General features: G+C 38.2%; 1 protein-coding gene across 5 annotated transcripts in view; it reads right to left on the bottom strand.

Moving 5' to 3' along the window:
* The window catches only part of LOC124615429 (solute carrier family 12 member 8), a 216,096-nt gene that overhangs the window by 90,495 nt on the left and 105,685 nt on the right, over positions 1-19,916 (bottom strand). For all 5 annotated transcript variants that reach the window (XM_047143316.1, XM_047143324.1, XM_047143341.1 and 2 more), the window contains 2 exons: positions 14,757-14,958; positions 6,335-6,435 (listed from right to left, as the gene is read on the bottom strand). In XM_047143316.1, coding sequence (XP_046999272.1) covers positions 6,335-6,435; positions 14,757-14,958 — 303 coding nt within the window. The remainder of the gene's footprint in view (positions 1-6,334; positions 6,436-14,756; positions 14,959-19,916) is intronic.

The following is a 19,916-nucleotide window of genomic DNA, read 5'->3' as shown; positions in this document are numbered from 1 at the left end:
AGCACTGCATCAACAGGCTACTGGATGACACAATGTGACCACAGCATAAGATGACTGCCATCTTGTCTGCTTGACTGTAATGGACAGAACATCTTCCACCACAGTGTTGGCGCAACATTGGAGCACTGCAACCTGTCGGCGTCGATGGTTCAATGGCATCTTCTGCAGGCTGAAATTGTGGCAAGCATGTCATTGCTTTGGCTTCCATTGACCAGAACCCACCAATGCCGCAGAGTGCAATGGGTGTGTGAACACCGACATGGCATGCTGAGTGGCTTCAACTTGTCCTACAGTGATGGCTGCATATGTATTTAACAACGCTACGGTGAAAACAGTCAGCACACTGTATTGTTGAGCAGCATAGCAGACAAATGCCAAGTGAAGTGCGATGGTTTGATGCAACATTGCCTATAACACATGATGTCACCTCCTACTTTTTCAGGGCATTCTGAACAGCTACACTACATCAGGGAGGTTTACCAGCCCAAGACACTGCCCCTCCTCTGTTTAGCTGTGACCAAGTTTTGCAGGGCAAGTCAAATCACAGTGATTTTTGAGTGTCGCATGGCATATTATTATTCTGTTGTTCTGTTCATTCTTGAGTCAGTGTGCTTGTATGACTCTCCTCATCATCCACAGTGCCCCTACTATTTTTGTTGGTCGTTACATGAGCAGAATCAGTTATGATTTGCACCACCGATATCTTGCTGAGTTATAAGATTTTTACCATCCATAATCTGTTTGTACTCATTCATGACAGCATTCATGTGTTGTAGTTGAGGGGATGGATTCAGTACTATTAGCTGTTCCCTAAGGGTTGATTTGATGACATCAGCAATCATTCTCATTATGTTATTTAGCTGCATCTATTTTTTTGTATGTGTGGACTGTTTAACCACACTGAGGACGACCATTCATTGGTTGAGAAGCCAAGACCCAGAGTAGAAGAATGTAGAGTGCATGGCAATGTTCCCCAGGTTGTTTGACATAGCTTTTGGATGATTTGTGGTTTGAGAGTTATAGAAATATCATAAATGCAATACTAAAAGGGGAATAATTAGTTAAATAAAAATTCTTTTTAATATATATGTTTTTAAATTGGTCTAAGAAGTACAAAACAGTTTATCCTAGCCCCATGATTCCTAACCATATAAAAAAAGTCCTGAATATATGGGACTGTGCATTTTTAATAGCTATGAAATAACTTGTAGGTTTTAAAATGAAAAATGTGGGGCACATGTAATAGATAACAGTAGGGAGGTGAAGTACTCATGCATCAATTACATAATGCTTGCGCTCCACAACTTTAATTTTAAATCTTACAAGTATTTTCATAGTTATTGAAAATTCACAAATTTTCAGAACTATCTGGATTGGGTCAGGAATCTGAATGGGGCTAGAAGAAATTCCTTTATATTTATTAGTCCAATTTAAAAATGTGATATACTAAAAATTCATTTTTACTTAAGTAATTATTTTCTGCTTTCTAATCTTGTGTATGAGAAATTTTTCAATCAATTTAAATTAAAACATTTTGATGATTTTACATCTAAGACATGAGGTAAATTTCAGGTTTTTTCTCTTCATCTGTGTCAACCATTATACTGCTTCCTCCTAGGTTAATCTTGTAAAAAGACTGTGAAAGTAAAAATTAGAGAGTTGAGCTCACATGTAGGACTACCAGTAATCAGTCATACTGTGAACCATTCACAACTGGAACAGAAAAAGGGGAAATGGCAGTGGTACACACAATACTCTCTACCACACACCAGACAAGAAAGCGAGTTGATATAGCACTGTCATCCAGTTATGAGCTATGGTGAAAGTTTCAAGGCTCTACTAGTGCATTGGTAAGTTAGTTTAAAATCAACTGCAAAATTTGTACTGAGCAGAGAAACAGACAAGAAAGCTACCTAATAAAAACATAATAAAAAATGATTGTCACCTCTTTCTTGTGAGTCTAATTTTGACACATAAGTTGCTCTTGTGTATCATATAGGAATTCTCCAACAGAATTAAAAACACCCTAAACCTAACTATGCATGGTTACTTCTTACTGTTTGGGGGGGACAGACAAACTATGCTAGTGTCCGAAATTAGAGTAACAAATGGAAATTTTAGAACGTTGGATTTCTTTTACCACAAAACAGTGTAAACAGGAGATAATAAAGTAGAAACAATGTAAAGAACACAGAACGTCATCAACTGCAACATGCATAACGGTAGACTAAAATGTTCTTCGTTTTTATTTTTATTTACTTACTTTTTTTTTTTTTCAACTTAATGGATTTGCACAAACATTCTGACAACTGGTTAATGTGTTCAGTATGGGGTGTGACCACCTCTGGCATCAATACAGACCTGACAACGATGGGACATGCTGTGAATGATGTCATCAGTCTCATGTTGATGCAATACTGCCCATTCTTCCTGCAGACCAACTCCCAAGTCTTGGAGAGTGGTTGGTGGATGCTGACGTGATGCAATATGCCTCCCTAGTGCATCCCAGACACGCTCTACAGTATTCAAATTGGTAGAGTGAGCAGGCCATGCCATGTTTCCCAAAAAAAAAATCAATCACCTGGGATCCCAAGGTCTCCTCAAGGTATCTCACAGCAGTTAAATCTTGCTGATTTACCCATACAATTTCATGAAGAAGTGTCTGAGTGGTCAACGTAATCCCTGGCCACACCATTAGGGATCCTCCTCGGTATCGGTCCCTTTGCATAATATTTGTGTCCCGAAATCATGTTCCACATGCGCTCCAGATGAGAATCTGTTGAGAATCACTCTCCAGACCAAATCGGGACTCATCTGTGAAAAGAACATTGGCCCACTGCTCGATCGTTCAGGTGGCATGTTGACAGCTCCACTCTAGATGTTCCCTTCTGTGAAGTCATGCCAGAGATAAACACACAGCGGCTATCTAACAATACAGGCCACTCTGCAGGAGCCTTCTGTACACCATTTGTCTCCATACAACACGTCCACGCGATGTTGCGAGGTCAGATGCCAGTTGTAGTGCAGTAATAAGGTGGTACTGTCATGCCCACACATGGTCGGCCCTGTCTTGGTCCTCAGATACAGTTTCGGTCTCTATAAACTGTCAACTCATTGGAGAAACGACAGAATAATTCACATTAAGCCATCGGGTCCCATCAGTTTGCAATTCTCCTGCTTCCATCTTCATATGGCCCTCCACAGCAGAGAGTATGTAGGCTTCTTCTCTGTGCCATAATGCACCATCTGTGACTGTGTACACAGTGATTGTTTATTTGAGACTACCCTGCAAACACTACCCTGTTTGATATGTGCCCTGACATCATTGCTGGAGTGGTTGTCCGTTGATTGCAATGCCATCTACCATGTAGAACATGACTGTCACGACATCTGTTGATAGTTTGTATGATTATATCATGAGGACACAGGATGGAGAAATAGGAGTTTGTTGCTTTAATTTTGGGCACCAGTGTATTTACCATTACTTTACTGTCTAATTCACTCAAAAGAGTTATGAAAAAGTGATAATATGAACAGTTTTAAGATTGGTTGTGCCAGCATTGTTATGTGCTTCCAAAATCAATCAATGTTGTTTAAGATAGTATTTATTAAAGCTATGGCTTGGATTTGATTTTTTTTTTTTTTTTAATCCATGTTTCTGCCTTTCATTACATCTGTAATGTGAGCTTGTATCATGATGTGTACATCCAGTTACTGTTTAGTTGCAGGCGGAGGCAATGATTACGTGTGGGTGAGTTGTCCTAGTGAAGGTATGTGTGTTGTCTATTTTAGAAAAAGGCCTTTTGGCCAAAAGTTCGACATGTATGGCAGCCTTTTTGTTGTGTCTGTCTGCGACTCAACATCTTCTCTATATGGTGAGTAGCAATCTTTCCTGTTCATTTATATAATTACAAACAGCAGAGGGCCTGTAACACTTCCCTCGGTAACACCAAATATCACTTCTGTTTGACTTGATGACTTTCCATAAATTACTGTGAACTGTGAGCTTTGTAACAGGAAATCATGAATCCAGTTGCACAACTGAGACGATACTTCACAGGCATGCAATTTAACCAATACTACAATCCAAAGAATGGCTTCACAGGCTTTAAGGTCAAAGGGTTCTTAGCTTATGTAACACCCTTACACTGGCAATTACTGCCAAATATCAGCGAGTTGCTGTAGCTGCTAGCATCCATAGTCAAACTCTTCTTTCTTCTTCTTTCATTTCACCCTCTTTGGGGTACGCTGGATCAATCATTTCTTTGGGCGCTGTTCTTTTCTTAGGGCCCAGTATTTCTTCATTCTTCAGTCAAACTCTTCTATTTGGCAAAAATAATTTAATAACAAAACAAACAATTACGGTGAGCAATAGTGAGTGAGGTCCACCTAAGACTCAAGTTGAAACAAGGCCCCAGGAGTAAATAACATTCCATTAGAACTGCTGATAGCCTTGGGAGAGCCAGTCATGACAGACCTCTACCATCTGGTGAGAAAGATGTACGAGACAGGCAAAGTACCCTCAGACTTCCAGAATAATATAATAATTCCAATCCTAAAGAAAGCAGGTGTTGACAGGTGTGAAAATTACTGAACTATCAGTTTAGTAAGTCATGGCTGCAAAATACTAACACAAATTCTTTACAGATGAATGGAAAAACTGGTAGAAGCCGACCTCCGGGAAGATCAGTTTGGATTCCATAGAAATGTTGAAATATGCGAGGCAATACTGACCCTACAACTTATCTTAGAAGCCAGATTAAGGAAAGACAAATCTACATTTCTAGCATTTGTAGATTTAGAGAAAGCTTTTGACAATGTTGACTGAAATACTCTCTTTCAAAAGTGGTATGGGTAAAATACAGGGAGTGAAAGGCTACTTACAATTTGTACAGAAACCGGATGGCAGTTATAAGAGTCGAGGTGCAGGAAAGGGAAGCAGTGGTTGGAAAGGCAGTGAGTAGTCTATCCCTGGTGTTATTCAATCTGTACATTGAGCAAGCAGTAAAGAAAACAAAAGAAAAGTTTGGAGTAGGGATTAAAGTCAATGGAGAAGAAATAAAAACTTTGAGGTTTGCCAATGACATTGTAATTCTGTCAGAGACAGCAAAGGACTTGGAAGAGCAGTTGAACAGAATGGACAGTGTCTTGAAAGGAGAATATAAGATGAATATCAACAGGAATAAAATGATGATAATGGAATGTAGTCAAATTAAACAAGGTGATGCTGACAGAATTAGACGGGGAAATGAGACACTTAAAGTAATAAATGCGTTTTGCTATTTGGGGAGCAAAATAAGTGATGATGGTCGAAGTAGAGAGGATATAAAATGAAGACTGGCTATGGCAAGGAAAGCGTTTCTGAAGGAGAAAAATTTGCTAACATTGAGTATACACTTAAGTGTCAGGAAGTCCTTTCTGAAAGTGTCTGTATGGAGTGCAGCCATGTATGGATGTGAAACACGGGCGATAAATAGTTTAGATAAGAAGAGAATACAAACTTTTGGAATGTGGTGCTACAGAAGAATGCTGATGATTAGATGGATACATTACATAACTAAAGAGTTGGTACTGAATAGAATTGGGGAGAAGAGGAATTTATGGTACAACTTGACCAGAAGAAGGAATCGGATGGTAGGACGCGTTCTGAGGCATCAAGGGATCACCAATTTAGTACTGGAGGGAAGCGTGAAGAGTAAAAATCGTTGAGGGCGACCAAGAGATGAATACACTAAGCAGATTCAGAAGAATTTAAGTTGCAGCAATTACTCAGAGATGAAGGAACTTGCATAGGGTAGAGTAGCATGGAGGGCTCCATTGAACTAGTTTGTCAACTGAAGACCACAACAACAACGACAACAACAACAACAAGGGGGCAAAAATAATGGTTTGGTGTATGCGAGAATTACTTTCTCACTTAAGTATTACAGGAAATTGATGAGGCACCTGACAAATGCTGCTTTCCATTACCCTTTAGCTCACAAGAAATCATTAATTCCATCCTTAAGACATGTTCATTATATGTTTACACACTTTTCATTATTCCAGCATCTGTATCAAAGTGAAACTTTATATTTATGAAACAACCAGTTACAATTATATTAAAATAACAGACATTCGCTTGCATAGAAAGAATCAAGTCAGTAGCTTACGAGTCTGTAGTGGCCAGCTCCATTGGTTAGTTGAAGCAGAGAATCATAGTACACCTAAGCAAAAGTTCCACAGTGCACAATCTCATACCAACATAGTTATAGGGGCTGTAGATGTAGAAATTTGCAGCAAGGATTTAGAAATAATATTTAAGAAATGAACTGGGCTTAAAAATTTTACTTACTAACAACAGAAACTTTAGAGGCAATCATGAAGTCTGTGAGTAAAACATAGCGTTGACATGTTGATCCCAGGAACAGCACAAAAATCAGATAGAGAAGTGTCCTGTAGGCAAATGAAAAATATTAGTTAATAATGGACACATTATCACCTACAATTTAAATAAATAAAAAATACATGCAAGTTTCCATAAAACAGGTATATTCAATTCTGAACATGAAAGTGTACAACACAAATGAACGATTATTAAAGTATGTAAAAATAATTAATAAGTAAAGCAACAGTTTCAAAATTATGGGTGTGAATGTCGACGTGGGTTTAAACTGGGGGAAAAACTGGAGCTTGTTACACAACTCTGTTCTGCCACTCTTGCACTCTGTGCAATTGCGAGCATTGACAGAAACAAATCAGCAAGTTAAATACTTTGCTTCTTTCCATTAAATAACAGCTTATGGAATTAAATCCTGGAATATCTCAACTTTAGGGAAGAACACTTTCATAGCACAAAAGGATATAAGAATAAGACAGGTATTCATTTATACGACTGCCTTCTAAATAATTATTTAACAAGTTAGATACGGTGCATCAACTGCAACATTACAGTGTGTGTACTGTAATATAACAGACAATAAACACACAATATAGAATACAATACCCATTTTTAATGTACTATATGATCCACGGATGCGAGTACTGTAATGTCATATCACTACCATTCACATATTGTCATTCATCAAGTTAACAAATTTTTAATTATGCAATACAGCTAATTTCAGAATGACAATGTTAATTCCATTTACTATTATACTCCACAATGTAACAAAAAACCAGGTGAACTAATATGACCAACTCTGAAATAAGATCTTGTGACACTGTTACAAACTGAAATAACTATGAAATTAAAAAATAATTTACAGCCTTATGAAAGTAATTGTTTGCAGACCACATTACGAAAAATTTCACACAGAAAACAAATGTTGTCAGAATGCTGTGTGTGTCAAACATTTTCTGTCCTTTTGCAAAGCCCATTGCTGTCCTTGAATGCATGTATACAACTTCCTGTTATAGGTTTATTAGCTTCAGTAGGGACCTGCATAAATGTTATATTCCAGCATTCCAGTTTTACAAGCAACTTTGTGAGGAGGCCAACCATAACTCAGAGACATCGTAAATAACAGTAATAGCACTCAACACTCGATAACCATTCAAATTATCATAAAAATTATGACAATTATAAAAATCCAAAAGCCACATAGCTGCATGAAGGAGCTTTATTCATAACCATTGGTTTCACATCAATATAGACGAATCTTGAGCTTTATAATAGCTACATTTCCATACTGCAGATGGACAGTTACAGAGCTCCAGCTTTGGGGAAGTTGTCCAATTTAAGAGTCAAACCACATTGGTGGCCTGTCATAATAATATTGAGTACAACTGAAAGATGCTTGTCAAAATGTAGCATGAATTTTGAACCAGCCAGGCCAGATAACATACCAAAGGGCATATTGTAAGATCTGATAGACACCAGGTGCATAAAACCAATATAAATAAAACTTAAAATCCCATGTGATGTGTGTACTCCTGCCATCATTCTAAGAGACCAATGTGGCGCAAGCAGCCTGTGGAGGCTAGTAATACACTGGCTTTGGTTTTTGGTGACTAGAATGATATCTGCTCTACTGTTTGGAGGTGATCTGCTAACTGGAACTACCGGTATGTAATCAGATTGTATTTCAATATCTGTGAATTTAGGCTACGGAATGCTGTGTGTGTGTGTGTGTGTGTGTGTGTGTGTGTGTGTGTGTGTGTGTGTGTTTATTCAATATATTTAATATTTGTGGGCACACCAGCATCATCAAAGTCTCTGCTCAGAAAACTCAAGGGACAGAAGGGAATAATTGTGTGGATGAGAGACATGACAGTATGACAGTTTGGTTTAGAACTTGTGACCATATGGGTGTGTATTATGATGCTGTGCAAATGAAGTATTATTGCTACACCATCATGTTGTACATTCACACATCATGTGGTATATTCCCTGCACCCACTAGGAGAATTTACTGCATGTTTAATTACTAGCCCATTAATGGGATGAAATGTTCCATATCAGGTCACAATGTTAACACTGTCCAATGTGCTACACCTTTGGAGAAGGATAATGAGGCAGAAGAAGAGCCCACAGAAGCTGCACAAATCCACTGGGCACTTCTGCAACATGCACTTCACTGCTAATAGGACTAAATAACAGTGGTTATGCAAGTTAACCCCTTACCACTTACTTCACATAAAGGATACAGCATATGGTACATCAGCCATAATTTTGTTGCTATATTGCCTATGATATATTCAGTGCTAAGCTGGCTGAAACTCAATACGGCACATCTTACTCTTTAGAAACTTTTTGCAAACACTCTTTAGAGTACAAGTAGTGCAAGCAATGGTATTTACACTTTTACAAGATATTGCTGGATGTCACATGGATTTATACAGATAAGTAACTGGAGAGTGAGAGTGGCGTTGGGAATGTGTAGAGTGAAAAATAGCCCCACAAACTAATTTCCTGTGATCTGTTCTATTATTTGTGTGTGTCAAATAAACGTCTGCAGACACAGTTATGAAACTGACAATAAGGCCTCACATTCTCTCTGTGTGTGACACAAAGAAATGGATCTAGTGCTGGCAGTAGTATTACAAATTGTGACAGCTGCCACAATATCAACTTATGCCACAGCAGGACAAGCACCAGAAAGAGCAAGAAATGCAGTATCATCAGACATTTGAACAAAATGATCTCCTGCTTAATTAATAGCAGTATCAGTTTCAATGGATCCATAATCTGTTTATCTGGGCCAAAGCATTTTACTTTTCTTTTATTATACAAGCTCGACCCCCTAGTGGACTCCTTGCTCTTATCTTCCACAGAAGCATGTTTTTCTCAAGAGCTTACTTTTGCAGTCAGACCCATCCAATGCATCAGAACTGGTGGTTCCTTCTCACCTGAGGATGAATTGCAGACAATGGCAGGCTTGTAATACTATGGCAGGAGATGGATGTGAGTACATGCTGCAAGGCAGTCTTGCACCTTAGCACAAGGTGCCGCTCACTGCTGAGATTACATGGGATACAGCTTGGGTAACTACGCCTCTTAGAACTGGATCTAATTTCCTTAAAAATCCAGGTTGTCAGAGAGTGTGGTTATGTTGGTCACTGGGAGCTCCAACACTACACTTGTAATGAAGCCCCTCAAGAAAATAGCTGGAAAGTTACAAAATAAGGCCAGTGAGCAATCAGTATGTTTGCTTGGAAAGGTCTTGTTCTCAATGTGGAGGATGTTCTGCCAGCAGCTCCTGAGCACGATGAATGCTGATGGCTGAAAAATTGCAGCTCATGTTGGTATAAAAGATGCTTGGCACATGGGTTCAAAGGTTATCCTCGGCTCCTTTCAATGGCTAGCTAAATAAGTTAAGACAGGCATCCCCTCAAGTAATGCAGAAATATGCTTCTGGACTTGGAGCATTGTTCCCATTACTAACAGTTTGGAGCCAAATGGATGGCTTAAACCAGATTCTCAGAACATTCAAAAGCAATCTTAAATGTGGTTTTTTGTACTATCCTGGTGAGTTGAAAATTGTAGGGGACCCACCTTAATATGTCAGATGTACATTACCAGAGTATATGTGGCACAGAAATATGGTTGTTCTGCATTAAGGAAATCCCCTCCATAGATCCAGTGATCAATTCAAGATGGATTCAGAGAGAGAGGTAGATCAGCCACATTAAGTACAAATATGAACATTCATCCTCTTAAGGCACAAGCGGGAAATGTTAGTACAGTATTAGTTACCTGAAGGTACTCACAGTGGTCAAAATCAGTCTAATGTGTCATCAGCAATAATGCCCATGTAATTAGGAACATAATGCTGACAGAAACCCAAAGCGCATATAAATGAAATCTTGTATTCAGTCTGGAAATAAATTACATGGCAGGCTCCTTTAACTGTGGTTGAAGAAATGAGAACCATTGCAAGTATTCACTAGACTGTCACTGATGGAACTATATAATCTCTAGAGGGGAAATTATGTAAGGGGAGTACCTAGGGGATAGCATCTCTGCCTTTTATCAACAGATATACTGTTCATTTGAAACTAACAGTGAACCTGAGCCAGGAGACAGTGTGATTCACCTCTACTGTTGAAAAGCCATGTACAATCCACATAAGGTCAAAACAGATGCAGAAGGGGAGGAGTCTACTAATCACCAGTAATTCAAACATATAAGGAACATTGATACCCCAAAGAGAAATGGTGCAAGGTGGATGTGCTATTAGGCAGTGATTTCCGAGATACTGTTCGAACAATATTAGGAAATACCAACTTTAAAACAACTTTGCAGTATACATTGTACAGAATTGGACTTTAAAACGATCAAATAAACTCTAACAAGGAGAGGGTGTGGGCGTCGAGGATGGTGATGAGTATCTGAGAACAAACAGAATGATGACATAGTTTAAAATGCAACCTATCTCACCCTACAGCTGTTCACTCTAGTGGCTCTTCAGAAAATGCATGAGGTGGATTTACTTACCATCCATTAAAATGGCCTCAGTTTTCAAAACAGAATGATACCACAGTGAGTATGGGGCCACACTAGTATGTTGAGAGACGTGGGGTTGCTACCTGGATAAAGCAATTTTTTTTACACATTTTTCTTTATTCTTTCTTTGTTTTAACTTTTGACTAACAACTGATAACCACCTTCATTATGTTGGTTAAAAAGCATATGACTAAGGGATGAAAAACAAACTTATTTATTATGCTACAATTTAAAATTTTTACAGTGATAATCATGATAGAAACACTGAAAACATAAACTGTTCTTGTACCGTGATCATTATTCATAAATGACATCTGCCATAGTAGAATTTAAGGGGAAATTTATGCCACTAACATTCAGCAATATACTAGTTTCATATGCTAAGTCTGTAGTCTTGTACCGTGATCATTATTCATAAATGACATCTGCCATAGTAGAATTTAAGGGGAAATTTATGCCACTAACATTCAGCAATATATTAGTTTCATATGCTAAGTCTGTAGTCATACATCGGCTTCTAACCTAAATTCAGTGACCTTCTCCATTATTTCCAGTTGTGTTCACTAATGCATTTAGTTGCTGACAAAAATAAGATTATCCCATAACTTGCATCAAATCCAAGATTGTAACAGTGTCAGTGTAACACAATATACACTGGCTACCTCACCATTCTATTGAATGGTGCCATTTCAAAGAATGACAATTCATCTCAACCAATTCCTCCAAAATTACGTACATCAAGACTCAGTATTAGCCCTACTGCTCTTTAAGCTTTACGTTGCTGATATGTCAGAAACAGTTTGTAAGAAATTTGCTTATACTATTGACTGGGCCATAGCAATTTCTTTTTAGTTCTTTCCTTTCAGCTACTTACCCCCTCCCCCCTCCACACCTTCTCTCATGTCCTCCGTCTAAACTGCAACACTTCACTGTCTGCCACTCCCACCATACTATCCCTCTCCCTCCCTGCCCCAGCCTACTCCTTACCCCCACCCAGTCGCCACTCCCATCATGCATTGGTGCTGCTGCTCGCAGTGTGGTTTCAATTCTCTAAGACTGCACACACTGTGCAAAGTGAGTGTGTGTGTGTGTGTGTGTGTGTGTGTGTGTGTGTGTGTCTACTGCTGACAAAGGCCTTAATGGCTGAAAGCTATACTTGTGTGAAACTTTTTGTTGTGCCTATCGCGACTCAGCGTCTCCGCTATAAGGTGAGTAGCAACTTTCCTTCTCTGGTATCGTTACATTCCATCCTGGATTTTCCATTGTTTTATTTATTTCTCAACATAGTCACCCTAGTGGTGAACACATTTCACCCAATGTGAGAACAGTTTGTTGATACTGGCACTGTAAAATGTCTAACTTTGTTGATGGAGCCACACTCCCACCTCTGCTGGCACTGCTTCATGTCTATCAGAGTGAAGTCCTCAAAGGTGTTCTTTAAGTTTTGGAAACAGACGAAAATTGGATGGGACCAAGTTGGGCGTGTATGGAAGATGGTCAATGACAGTGAACACAAGGCAATTGTCATGCTGAAGGACAGGGTGCTCCATGTGTGGATGAACTCTTCAATTTCATGATTTCGATTACAGCATGTTGTTTCTCATGCAGTGACATAGCTACATTACACACCATCATGTTACACACTACAATTTGGAGCCCTCTAGTAATAGAGGGTTGCTACATGCATCAGTGAAGCAGAAAAGTCAACTGAATAATATGCATGACATGTAATACCTCGACAGTTATTAGTTGGTTGGTTGGGAGATGGGGACCAAACAGTGAGATCATCAGTCCCATCAGATTAGAGAAGGATTGGAAAGGAAGTCAGCCCTGCACTTTCAAAGGAAACATCCTTTGAAAGCGATTTCGGGAAATCACGGAAAACCTAATTCATGATGGACGGACGCGGGTTTGAATGTCATCCTCCTGAATGCAAGTCTGGTGTGCTAACCACTGCACAACCTCGCTTGGTCAACTGTTACCGAGAACAGAACAAAATAATTTGGAGGCCTTACTTTTTAACACACCATCATAATACAAGACATAGTAGAAATAACATTAGTTGTGGCATTGTAGAGTTGCACTATAAAACACTGCAGGCAATATGTCATCTGCTCAGGGCTACAGACTTTTCAAAAAGTTTCTCGATTTATAGAGACTAGGCATATTGCCTAACTGAAACACACCTTGTAATGAAAATCCTGTATTGTAATGTAGCTAGTAATAAAACAGTTCTGGTGTGCATTTAAAAATTTGGACGTATGCTCAAACACACAGATCAATATCTTGATATCTCTCATTATCCTCTTAAGAGATGCCATTTAGGTACACTTTAAGAGCTTGAAAAAAGTATTTTCTATACTGTTATGACATCTTTTCTCCATATGTTTCAGCAGTTTAGCATACACTTGCAATTGAAAGTGATGAGTTTGCTACTTGTGGATCACGTCTGCAGATGACCATCACCATCTGCTTCTTGTGGACATTTAAGTGACTTACACCTGAAACTATTTCATTTTTTACTGGTTTCCACTCTGAAAAGACTTTCCTCTGTAAGCAACTTTATATTGTGATTATTTTTAATCTTATATTTAAGATTTAAGAGAGACTAAATTTATACTATTATGTAGCTATGGTAGCCTGTAGTTCCATAGAGTAAGGGGTCTGGGGGAATGAGGGCACAGAACTCAAGGACAGTGGATCCAGTGAAAGAATTATAGAGTTATTATACTGAGCTGCAAAGTAGTTGTGTCAAATTACCTGTTGAACTACAAATCTGAAACAGACACTCAGTTAAGCTGATGAGGACACAGTTAGTTCAGCTGCTGAGTTTCTGCTAGTCTTAGATATTGTACAGGATTTTCAGACAGCAGACAGAACGTTGTCTGGTATTCACTATCTCTGTGTAAGGTCTTTGCCACTCTTGTGGAAACACCTCAATTATGAAAGATAAATGTAAGAATAAAAATTACCTGGAATATTTGTTTTTCTGTTAAACAGCAGAGTTAACACTTTTGTCTTACAACAGTGGAACAAGGACTTTTAATGTGAAAACCATTCAAAAACTGTGACCTATACAGTGAGCAAACCAAGAGATACATTTTGAGAATTACTAGATAAACAAATGGATTGCAGAACAGACTAGAGTGGAAGACATAATTACAACAGTAATAAGAAAAAATGATGATGGACAAGACATGCACCAGATGTGTCAACGTTGTATGGACCAAGGAAGAAGTCCTTTAAGGGACTACCTAGGATTTTTATCTGTCGCCCATCACTTCTCTCATCTCTGGTAATGTCTGTTAACGTGAAGAATGCCAAATTGTGCCAAGTTTTGGAGTCTATGTTAAACTGTAGGTCACCCAATAACTGACTGGGTGAGTCGGTTCAAAGATTGGAGGAAGGTACAGCCTATGACCTCCAACAGGATCATGCCTATTAAAGCTCTGTGGTGTTCAAATAAATCTTCAGACTGATGACAGTTTCACTAACTACTTAAGAGGTAAGAAATGGCAACCTAATGCATGAACAGTTGCATAAGAAAAAGTGCACAAGCAAGATGAGTGTTTACAGCAATCTATGAAGAAACCTAGAGGTGGCTTTCTCCAGCAGTGGATGTAAAGTGCTTCTTGTAGCTGTTGCTGCTACTAATGGTGATACATCATCTAGATAGGTTTGTGAAGTACAGTGTGGGAGTTTTTTAACCAGTTCTATTTTATTTTCCATTTTTGTGTTCAAAAGAACACGTCCCCTACTGGTATATACTGAGATTAACTGAGTCAGCAGCAGTCCACTCATGCATACTTATCTATGCAACTACACTTACCCAGTACCCATTGCAGCAAGAGTTCCATTTGGGATATCCCGTGAAGGGTAACGAAGATCTCCACTCATATTGATGCCTGCCATTACCCCAGTTACAGTGGGAAAGAAAACGCCAAACACTGTGAACCAGCTGTAGCCATCATGGTAATCAGGAAACGTATTATCTGTCAGTCGCCCTGTCATCCAACCAGTAAAACCACTTGCTGCAAGAAGAAAGAAATATGAAAACACTTAAAAATGTTCTTCTTTGATGTATTTATATGTACAAATATTATATATTCTGCTGCCACAAGTGTTTCCAGTACCTAAAAAAAAAAATCAATATTAATTTTTTTTACTTGATAATTTGAAGTCTATGAGACCTAATAGAAAGGTGTGAAAGGGGGTAATAATGGATCAGTTATGAAATGGGGGCTATACACAGTACAGTGCAATGTTAACTGCCAGTAGTAAAAATTTCAGAATACAATAACAGTGAAATGATTGGTTTTATTCATGAAAATATGTGAAATATAGTAGTACACATTACTATTTTCTTAATTAATATGTGTAACAGTTGTCAACAGACATCATAAAAACACCATCAATAGCCAGGCAACTCATAAATCCTCATAACAAGCTATAAGCAATCAGCAAAACAGCTCAAGGAAGAAAATTTGCAACAGTGGCGAAAACTTCAAAGAACATTACACATACACAACGTGGTCAAATACCCTGAAGAATTTTATTGACAGTAATAATGGGTGCAGAAGTCTACACTTACATTTAAGCTATAAGCACACTAATATCAGCTTGAAGAAACAGAAAAAAATATTTTAGCAATCTCAAAAATAACAATTCTGTGTTGAAAAGCATACAAACATCTTAAAAATGATCAAAATTCATTTAAAGAGACAAAAAAGAATACAGAAATAAATTAAACACAATTTAAAAATAACGTAAATAAACTGATATATTACCTTTAAATAGTTCATTTCAAACTGCCAACAACCATTGACATATGTTGGAAGAACGATAAAATTACTTAATTACTACTGGTTTCAAATATTCAATGCTTGTCTGGAAATAATTATAGATGTATGATGGTAATTCCAAAAGTACGCCAACACAATCTTTTGAGGGCAATTTATTTTTAGGCAATGTGACACACTGTGGTACACATTACTTTTCAAAACAGCTATCATACTTAATGAAACATCTGTTCCACTGGTACGAAAGAACATTGGCATTTTCACAGAAGACATCCACCTCAATCTCGTGACAGTTTTTTTAGGATATTTACTAGCTGTGAATTGTTTAACCCCAAAATGCTCCTACAGAAAAGATGCAAGTGGATATATTTTAATATGTTCTGCATTATAGACAAAAATTCATTTCGAAGTGAATATTAACCATGGTGGATTGGCTTGAATGCCTCAACAATACAGACAGCCATACTGGACGGGTATCTGTTGGGAGGCCAGACAGATGTGTGGTTCCTGAAGTGGGGCAGCAGCCTTTTCAGTAGTTGCAGGGGCAACAGTCTCTATGACTGACTGATATGGTGTTGTAACATTAGCAAACACAGGCTTGCTGTGCTGGTACTACTAACAGTTGAAAGGAATAGTCATACTTTTTCCTGAGGGCATGCAGCTCTATTACATTATTACATCCTTTTGGGTAAAATATTCCAGAGGTAAAACAGCCCCCCAATCAGATCTCTAGGTGGGGACTTCTCAGCAAAACGTTGTCATCAGAAGAGGAGGGCAGGAGGGGGGAGGGAGGGGGGAAGAGGATGAGATTAGAGCGTGGTATGTTAGATCCCTTAATCAGGCAGGTAGGTTAGAAAATTTAAAAAGAGAAATGGATAGGTCGCAGGATGAATGGCATTCCTCATTAGGTAATTACAGAGTTATAAATACAAAATCAAATAGGGATAATGCAGGATTAGATCTAATAATGAATAAGAAAATATGATCATGGGTAGGCTGCTACAAACAGCATACTGAAAGCATTATCATAGCCAAGACAGACTCGAAGTCAACATCCATCACAGTTGCAAAAGTTTGTATATCAACTACTCATAGCTCCACAGATGATGAAGGGACTGAAGAAATGTATAATTACTCAGGTAGTTAAGGAAGACGAAAATTTAACTGTGATGGGGGACTGGAATTTGGTAGTAGGGAAAAGAAGAGAAGGAAAAATAGTAGGTGAACATGGACTGCGGGGAAGGAATGAAACGGGAAGCCACCTGGAAAAATTTTGCACAAAGCACAATCTGATCATTGTTAACACTTGATTTGAGAATCATGAATGAAATCTGTATACATGAAAGAGAACTGGAGACTCTGAAAGATTTCAGATTGATTATGTAATGGTAAGACAGATATTTTGGAACCAGGTTTTAAATTATAAGATATTTCCAGGGGAAGATTTGGACTCCAACCATAATTTATTGGTTATGAGTTGTAGATCAAAACTCAATAAATTCCAAAAAGGTAGGAAATTAAGGAGATGGGACCTGGACAAGGAGGTTGCTGAGAGGGAGCACTAGGCAATGACTGATTACAACAGGGAAAGGAATACAGTAGGAGATGGATGGATAGCTTCGAGACATGAAATAGTGAAAGCAGCAGAAGATCAAATAATTAAAAAGACAAGCTCTAAGAGAAATCCTTGGATATCACAGTAAATATCGAAGTTAACTGACGAAAGGAGAAAACATAAAAAAATAGTAAATAAAGCAGGCTAAAGGGAACAAAAACGTTTAAAAATGAGACTGACAGAAGTGCAAAATGCTAAGTAGGGATGCTGAGATGACAAAATTAAAGACTGACTTGCTGTTTGTAGCAGCCTACCCATGATCATATTTTCTTATTCATTATTAGATCTAATCCTGCATTATCCCTATTTGATTTTGTATTTATAACTCTGTAATTACCTAGTCTTTGTATAAGTTTCCCTCTTCCTCGCACATAAGATTTTAATTTCCTTGGTTAGTCATGGCTTTCTTGCTTTTTTTTTTAATGAATTTTCTGGATATCCTTTCAGGAAAGTTGCTTTCAAATACTGACATAAATCTGCTATGGAATAAATTGCTTTTGACATTAGCATCTCTTTCTATATACATCTCATCCCATACTACCTCTTTTAATTTATTCTTAAAATACTGCATCTTGTTCTCATTAATAAACCACACTTCTGTCTATGACCTGCTTCAGGTGTGAAGGTGTATTGTTTATTTCCATTACTTGTGCACCATGATCAGAGAGTCCATTAACTACTGGTTACACAATAACTGTTTCAACCTGAGCACTGTCTGTAAGAATGGTCCTAATGCTTTCCTGCACATGAACTGGAAAATCAACCACTGGAAAGAGACTGAAACATCCAAACAATGATTCCAGTTCATTTTTGCTGTTCATATATTTTAAGAAATTACACTGAAATCTCCAAAAACAACTGTTTCTCCTTGTGTGAATGAAAGGTAGCCCAACAACACATCTAGATTTCTCATAAATAGGTGGAAGTTTCTTAGAGGTAATCTGTAGACTGTTACAAACTACAAGGAAAGTAATCTGCACTAACAACACACACCGCATGCTCCTAAGTTCTGATCTACACAAAATGGCCCTTTTGTGATATAATTTCTTTCAATACTCTCTGCCTCTAGCATGACTAGCCTAAAATATGAGTCTCTCTAACTCCAGTAAGCACAGGGATTTGCCCTGTGTGCTTGTGGCCCCCCTTACACTTTCTAGAAGATACTCAGTTAATCTGTCCCCTCCTATTCAGCTGCATGCCATATTTTGTGAATCTACATCCACCCAATGGCAGCAACAGGTATTTAGTCAAAAGCAATTTGTGTTTACAAGGCTGACTGCTGTGATAATTCAGGGCTGGTCATAGTTCTGGAAATCCTCGTCATAGCTCTGGAAAACATCCACAAACCATACATAAGTGTATGCTGTTGCTGCAGGGAATGTACAAAAATATGGAATCACCAAAAACACAATTCATTGCCATCCAGTCCAGGATGACATGGGCTATCTGAACAGGGGCCCTGTTGTTTTGGAACACAGCATCACTTGTGGGGAACAAATCACGGAATAGCATAACATGGCTGTTCAAACACCACTGAGCCACACCATGTTTTATTCTTTGGACGTAACCTCAGCCAAAAGTTGGAAACAGTGTGAAAAAACACTTATCCAACCAAATGACTTTCTTGCATTGCTCCATAGTCCAGGTTTTAAGGCTTCAGCACCATGTTTTCCTGTTAAGACTTTCGCATCACTGAGGAGTGATTTTGCAATATCAGCTAGCCTGGCAATTCCCTGCTTATGGAGCTCCCTTTGCGTTCTTTTGGTGCTGACATGGTTCGCAACTGTGACATTCAGTTCTGTGATGAGATTTTCACCTGTCATTCTCTTATTTTTCGTCACAATCCTTTTCAACAACTGTCTGTCACAATCACTCAACACACCGTTTCATCCATTTTGTCATATGACAGGTGATGCCTTTGGTCCATTTTGTGACATAACAGATGTTGTTTTTCTGTACGCAACATAAATCTTTGATACGGTGCCTCTTGAAACACCAAGCACTTCAGTTACTCTGGTTACAGAAGCATCCACCATTCAATCACAAACAACTTGCCTACATTTGAAGGTACTAATCTGTGGCTTAATGCACTCACAACTACACAGAACAATCAAAGTTTCTCATTTTGAATTTTATTACACAGAAAACTGTTTTGACCACGACTGACACCTGCAATATATTGAGCACTTTGTACAGGTTCTAATGCTGCAGATCAATCTTTGGTTAAGTAATCATCTTCTGTAACTGAACAATTCACATCTCCTTATTTAGTGTTCATTTGAAGGTGCTCTGCACCTAAGCTTGCTTGGAAATTGTCTGGTACTTCTGTACAGTACTTGAGTAAATCTTAAATTGTGCCATGAATGGAACTGGTGGGTGTGAACTTGTGGGTAGGGGTGCCACTGTAATTGTTATTGGGTATTTTAAGTTCTGTTGCTAAACTGATTTTACCTAAAGATGGTTTTGAAATTGATGTCAGTTTATCATCATAAATTTTGTTTAAGGGTTTACTATATGCATTTTTATGATAGGTTGGGGGGATTTAAATTTTAATGTCAAGCAGTTACTTAGTTTC

This window comes from Schistocerca americana, chromosome 1 (assembly GCF_021461395.2).
Source record: "Schistocerca americana isolate TAMUIC-IGC-003095 chromosome 1, iqSchAmer2.1, whole genome shotgun sequence".
Lineage (NCBI taxonomy): Eukaryota > Metazoa > Arthropoda > Insecta > Orthoptera > Acrididae > Schistocerca > Schistocerca americana.
The sequence above is the reverse complement of the archived record's forward strand: the minus strand, read 5'-3'. Positions and strand labels throughout refer to the sequence as shown.